The sequence below is a fragment of the Hyaena hyaena genome, unplaced genomic scaffold (assembly GCF_003009895.1).
Source record: "Hyaena hyaena isolate Hyena2069 unplaced genomic scaffold, ASM300989v1 scaffold_853, whole genome shotgun sequence".
Classification (NCBI taxonomy): Eukaryota; Metazoa; Chordata; class Mammalia; order Carnivora; family Hyaenidae; genus Hyaena; species Hyaena hyaena.
In genome coordinates, this window is record NW_024081486.1 from 147,781 (window position 1) to 154,901 (window position 7,121).

The 7,121-nt window shown below is 48.7% G+C and overlaps 1 protein-coding gene across 1 annotated transcript; it reads right to left on the bottom strand.

The window, feature by feature from the left end:
• Window positions 1-487: 487 nt before the first annotated feature.
• Window positions 488-1,636, bottom strand: LOC120222244 (UPF0472 protein C16orf72). Its single transcript, XM_039219996.1, has one exon. It carries the CDS (start codon window positions 1,634-1,636, stop codon window positions 827-829), a length of 810 nt encoding a protein of 269 aa, XP_039075927.1. The 3' UTR covers window positions 488-826.
• Between the last annotated feature and the right edge of the window lie 5,485 nt (window positions 1,637-7,121).

The window sequence follows — 7,121 nt, forward strand, 5'->3', positions numbered from 1 at the left end:
GACTATTCCGTCTTCCAATTCAAAACAGAGATCACCAAAGAGTTGTAAGCACAGAAAAGGAGCACCCCTGGGCCACTCGGAAGGCCATCTTTGATCTCAGGATCTCAACTGTCCGCCTGATTTTCCTAAAGAGCACTGCACTGACTCAATATCAAGTATTATTATCTGCTGATCCTTACAGGACCCCTCTGTACCGTCACACAATCACCAAAAGAAGCAGCTACTTCTTTAAGAAATAAAGCACCTTGCGGCCTAATATGTATTACTTGGACGCTCTGTACAAATTATGTGCATAGTAAAGTGGAGCAAAAACAGAAAGCTGCAGATTTCACCAAGATGCCAAGTTTTACGTTTGGATAACACGTCATCGAACTGGCAAGTACGGTTACAGCAAAGAACCTAATAATAACGGATAAAAGTATCCTATAACCAAGTAAACACCTGTTAGTCCTTCCCCTTTTAAGAATTTTAAATAAGGTCACATCTATTCATTCAACAAACATTTATTGAGCTCCAGCAACTGTGCTGGGTGCTAAGGAATATCACTGTGAACAAGATAAACCAGGCTCCCGCTCTGACCGGGTAGTCTTCTGATCTTGCTAACTACTACATAATACTTCTTCTCTGCTAGAATTATATTCTTGGCAAAGCCAGAGCCATCCAAGGCCTCTGGGAGAGTACTTTAAAAGTTTCTTAGGGCAAACTTGGCAGAAATCTCTGTTGAACTTGGAGAAGAAAGAGACAGTCTTGAGTGTCCTTTCGACGAGCACGCTGAAGGTCCAGTTAACGGTCAAGTAAGATGGCGGCTGGTGGCCAACGACGCGGCTCAGAACAGTCGGTTGCGCTTGTGGCTCGGGGAGTCTGTGACACCGTCGCCGCACTGGGCCGAGGGGCGCTTGCGGGTCCCCCCGCCGTCCAGGCGGAGGGCCAGTTCTTCGGAGTTGGAGGGGTTCGGGTCGTCCTCCAGCAGGCCACTTTTCCGGCGCCCGCCGCCGGCCACGCCGCCGGTGACACCACTGGCCTGGGACGGGGAGCCGGGCGCGCCGGGCTTCACGCTGATGCTCGCCATGGCACCGCTGAGGCCGTGCAGGGCGATGGCCTCGTGGAAAGGCTGCAGGTCGACCTCGACGGCCGAGCCGGCGTCGGCGGCCGCGGCCTGGCCGGCGGCCGAGGCGGGCGGCTTCGGGGGCGTCCTGGGGGCCCGCGGCGGGGGCGGGGGCGGGGCGGGGGGCACTTTGCCGCACAGAAAGCTGATGAGGTCCTCGCGTTGGATGGTGCTCCGGCCATTCTTCACCCACTCCAGCACGTCTTTGATGCGACGCTGGCAGCCAACCTGGACGCCCAGGTCAAAACTTCGCTGGTGGGCATCCCCGCTCTCTTTGTAGAGGCTGGTCACGGCCATGGCCGCGTTCTGGAAGGGGTCCCACATGGACAGTCCTGCCTGCTGGCAGCCGGGATCCTTGTAGAGCTGGGCCACGGCGGTGGCGGAGATCTGGAAGAGGTGCCACAGCCTCTGCTGCTCGCTCTTCAGCCCCGCTGCCTCCGCGGCCGCCTCGTCCTCCACCTCCGGGCGAAGCTGCTCGTCCTGCTCGGCCTCGGCGACCTCGGCCTCGCCCTCCTTCGGCGGCTCCTCCATCCTCCTCCTCCTTCTGTCCGCTCTGCTCCTCCTCCGCCGCCGCCGCCGCCGCCGCCGCCGCCTCACCTCCGCTGCGAGCCGCCCTCCTCCTCCTCCTCCTGCGGCCGCCGCCGCCGCCGCCTCCTCCGCGTGCGCCGGCGGGCGGTCGCGCGGGCGGCGGGGCCCCGAGGCCAACTGTTCCGGCGCGCGCCGCCCGCGGCCCCGTGCACGCCCCGCCCCGCCCCGCCCCGCTCGGCCCGGCCCCGGGCTACGCCGCCGAGAGAACTCCGCAGCCGCCGGCGCCGCCTTGCTGCCCCCTTCCGGCCCCGCGAGCCGCTCCTAGTGCCCCCCCCCACCCCCCAAGGCGCCGCGGCCGGGGCGGCAACAAGACCGGGCCCAGCTTGTGGGCTGAGCTGAAGACTCCCCAGGATGGCTCTCTCTTTGTCTCCCCACTACTCGCCCCCCAAGGCGCCGCGGCCTCGCCGCCGCCGCCGCCGCCGCGGCCCCGCGTCCCCGAGGCCCGGTCCCAGCCCCCGCTCCGCCGCGGCCTCCGCCCCGAGACCTCGGAGGGGGACCGGCCGCGGCGCTGCTGCCGCGCCGCGCCTGCCTACCACTTGGCCCTCTTTTCACACATTTTAGAGACTTGTCGGCATCGTCCAATGAGCTGATCAAATTTTACATCCTATGTTGCCAGAGAGGATTATGGGGCAACTTCATGGTGTCGATCACATCCAGGGCGCCGATCCGGGAAGGCCGGGGGGTGGGGGGGTAGAGTGGAAAGAGCACGCCCCCCTCCCCCCCTCCCGGCAAACAATGCCCTCGACCCCGTAGGTACCCAAGAACGGTGTTTTTCCGTGGGCCGCCGCGGTATTTTGTAGAGGGAAATACGGAGATCATAATCCGCCCTCCCCCACCCCACCCCCCCGCCTCGCTTCCTCGGCCTCAGTTTCCCCAAGGGCCAAATGAGGCGGTCGGATTAGGTCTCTCTGGAAAGCCCTTACGACCGTGATTTAGAACTTTCCCGCTGGCGCTGGAAAGCACCTCTTCCGGGCTGCTTGCACACTTATCAGATTCTAAGAGTCACGTCAGAAATGGTAATGACTGTTCTCCCTGCGTATTCTTGCAAGGTCTTTGGTCGTTAAAAAAAAAAAATGCGTTGGGGGTTTTCTGTGGTCTCGTTTCAACTACTGAGAATTCCAAGATGAAGAACTCAGGGGAGAGAAAAAATAGGAAAATGAAATCCCAAACACCCGCTAGTGTAAAATTCAATACCTTTTAGGAAAGCAAGCAAGCAAGCAAGCAAGAGAACAAAAAAGGCTCGTCGAATTCAACACCCATATAGCTAGGTAAACCATCTAATAATAATACCAAAATTAAGCTACACCTCCGATACTACGGTCTCTTCTCTGGGTTCAATAATAACCCTCCTATAATGCTGCAGTTCTTTTTCAGTGCAGACAACTGCAGAGCAAACTGTGTTCACAGAAGAAAAATTATCACTGAGCTAAGAATAACATCAAAAATGGGAGAAACTAGCATGTAGTAGTTCTTTACATTTAAGAAAAAAGTTGGAATTTCCCAGTTTCTGTTGGGGACAATATTTGCCGGGTCTCCGTAAAGCCTTACAAACATAAAGGAGGCTAAATCTTCTAGCAAAATATGTTTCATGATTCCCAAATATGGAAATGAGTATATAAAATAAAATGATCTAATCATTAAGCTTTATCATCTTCCTTAAAAGAAATACATGTTTCTAAGTTAACTATAAAAGGGAAGAAGAAGAAGAAGAGGGGATTGTGTTCTTTCTCTGCAAACCAGGCTTTTTCACGATTCATTAAACCCTTTTTCCATATGTGTAATTGGACTCTTCTCATTTACATAAACGAGGGATGAGGCAAAAGACCCAAGATCAGCCCAAAAGCAGAAATACATTTCTCATTCTCGAGTGTTAAAAAGAAAATACAGTGTAGAAAACTCCAAGAAGGCAGATTTCCCCCTCCTCCCATACACACCCACATATACCGGCCCTGAAAGAGTTCATGGCCAAGGAGATAGTGAGTTTGCCAGAGGTCTGGGGGTTGCTTTGCACACGGCGCCTCATGGTTATCATCAGGGGTACGTGTTTTTATTTTAGGTTCTCGCAGTGAAAAAGCCTAGACTGAAACGACTGACAGTAGGACACCATATCCTATTTTCTCCCCTCATTTTTGATTGGGTTAAAAAACCAAGAAGAAAGACCGCGCTGTCTTTGAAAGAGCACAAGCCTCTGCTTGGGGCTTGAGTTGTCTGGCTGGTGTCCTCCATTCAGTTGGTCTCAGCACCTGATTAATTAGTTAATTAGTACTTAGAGCTGACTAGCCCCAGTCGGCATGGTGAAATGTTGAAGCCAGCATTGAAATTTCTGTGTCGCACACCCTCATTACTATCACCCCACCACTTTTTAAACCATTGCACCAAATTATTATAATAGAGCCAGACAACTGTGTGGGAATATGTTCTTTCTGAGAAATAATGGTAGACTTCTAATATTTTTCACTATTGCCCTTAACACATTTAAATAAAACAATGAATGGGGAAAATTCTAATTCAATTAGCCTCCAGCTCCTTCCATAGAGAAAATGACTGTACGGGAGAGGTGTCAGAGAAATCACACCAAAAATTTTTCATGATTTATCATTTCTCGCAGGTGGCAAAGAGTACGTTTCTGAGCTATCCTCTCAGATTAATTTTGGGTCCCATAAAAGTCTAAAATGTCAGGAGTAAAAACGCAGAATAGAGAATAGAAACAAAACCAAAATACCCTACGATTATTTTACGTAGCTGTCAGGAAATGATGTTATCTGTGTGCGTTTGGGGGAAAGGGGGGCTTTTGATGTTTAAAAATACTGACATGGTTTAGGAATGAGTTTTCTCTGGGAAACTCATTCTAAGGAAAAAATACTCCTTGGCCGCTGCCCTATTCTTCCATAAATTAGATGTCATAGATAAGGTTTAACATCAACCAGGGGGAAATAGTTTCGGAAAATAAGTCAGGACACAAACCTAGCAGAGTCTAATTTTGGGCGTTTCTCAGTGTCTGGTTCCCAAAAAGGGCCCTGGTGTGCCAATGATTTTCAGTATTATCGGTAGCTATTTTCACCTGAAACAGCCCTTATAGATCAGTAGTGGGCTGCCAGTAATTGTCAGAGCTAAATGGTACACAAAACTGGATACACAACCACACAGATCAGTAAATGGGTCGGACTGAAAGCAAAAGTAAACACCAACCTTAGGAAATGAAAGAAGTTAAAAGATAAGTGTTAAGGACCTTATTCTTTTTGGAGAATAAAACAAGATTTAGTAGCTTTCCACTTAATTTAAATGAAAAGAATCACTACCTTACATATTGCAGTGATAATGTAATGGGGAAAGAAAACAAAAAAGTCTTTGTACAAATGACACCTCCTATAGTTCTTGTGAAGAAACTTTTCCCCTTGGTATCTGCTAACAAATTCTAATTAATGCTGCACATTCCTTTACTGAAATCATTTAATGCGTAACAAGGGGGGTAAAAAGGAATGCTGAATGCTCGTGATTGCCCTGTTAGAATTATGGGAGTGAAAGCCTGGGGCCCCAAACTTACTGTCTATTAAAGCCAAGCTTTGAAAAAGAAATGCAACCTACAAAAGCTGTCAATCTCCCTTGCCCCTAAAGCCTGGGTTCACATGGATTCAAGTGACAGCCCTCCTCCCCCATGCACAATACATCAATCTGTCTCTCCCACAAGCACCCACAGCCCATTGTGCTGGCCGCAGGTGCCTATTATAGCACCCAGGGCTGCCTCCTTCAGCTCCGCCCCTGAGAAACAGGAACTGCAGACAATGGAGTCCTGTGGGAAGGCAGAGGTGGGTGTTGGGAGGGATATAACAGACAGATGGTAAAGGGTATAGGGTAGTAAGGTAGTTTTCAAAACAAATGTCAAACATACAGAATTATTGCCTCCTCGTGTCTCCCCTTTTGAATCGCCTCTGCTTCAATCACCATCTGCCATAATTATAAAAACACTTACCTGTTAGGACGAATTTCTGCTCCGCTTTTTGGGTTGGCTAGCGGCGGACGAGATGACCTTCAACACTCTAGTCCTCCTATTTAGCCTCTAAGTTTCTCAAGGTCACAGGCTGAGGGGTTTTAGTAAAGCCACACCAGCAGACCATATAGGGGCAAAGAAGGCGTTTTTCTAAAAGTGTTTGCAAGGTTTGTGATTTCCCTTTTTAGCTTCTTAGTCTTGGGCCCCTTGAGGGGAGTGGGGCATGAAAACTGGTGACTTTGGGTAATATATTTATGAAAGCAAATACTCTAAGACATTACAAATGTCATATCAGGCAGGTGGAATTCCTTAGGCCGTTTCTTTTCTGGAAAGGAGCCACATAGAGAGAGACAAGATGCATTTAATAATAAAAGTACCGAAGGTTTCTCACTCAGCCTTTTTTACCTATTTCCAAACATGTCAACAAAAATAAGTTAAACTGTAAAAAAAAAAAAAATCACTAGATATTATTCACATCGAGTGCCCTTATCCGAAAAAGTATATTTTAGGCGATTCGTTTCGTAAAAATGTCACTTGCCTGTGGGGTTTTTAACCTCCGCAGTCAGGAACTAATGAAGAAGTAATAAATGGAAGAAGTAAGTAAATATGCCCCCAACACATGTCCTAGTTCAAGTAAATCTGACTTAGATGCTCTTGTTCTTGTTCCGTCATCTCCATATACCACCTCATTCCTGTTTCCAAGAGAATCTGTCAGAAAGTAAAAGCACGCTGACACTAATTTCCTCACTACTACTACTGCTACCTGTCTGCAACAACAAAACCACCAATAGAAAATCTGGCACAACTAACTGTGAGTCATGGTCAAGAGGCTCGGTGACTTGTTGGGATGAGGGTACCGCGAAAATAATGCCAGGCACTGCAAGTAGCCAGTTTTCCTGAAGCAAACAAGAGGATCTTTGGTTGACTGTCAAAAACGACAAACGAAGCTTTAACTAGGAACTGTCGGGGTTCCAAGTGAGCTCCTGGCCAGGGAGAGCTTAATTAGCAGAGATGGTTTGGGTTTTTAAATTGCAGAAGAAAAACAACCAGTGCAGTGTGAAAGCACACAGCGGTCTAATGTGGCACAAAACTCTCTATTCCGTTATGTGCGTGCGTAGCGATTTTGCACATTTTGTTAACGGTTTAAAGTTAGATTTTAAACATTATTTTTGTGCCCAGCACTAGGGCAGGCTTCTTCTGTTTTCTTCTTATGCATCCTTCCAGAGGATTTTTTCTTTTTCTTTTTCCTTTCAGAGATTTTCACGAACTTATCACCAAATACAAATATGCGGGCCCCCTCTTTTGACATAAATGGTGGCCGAGCACATACACTATTTTGGTTCTGAACCTGAGAGATCTTGGAGATTGGTCCATATCAGAATAGTCTGAACTATTAGAGCCTGCTTCCACTTCTTTTTGTTGTTGTTGTTAATTTATTGG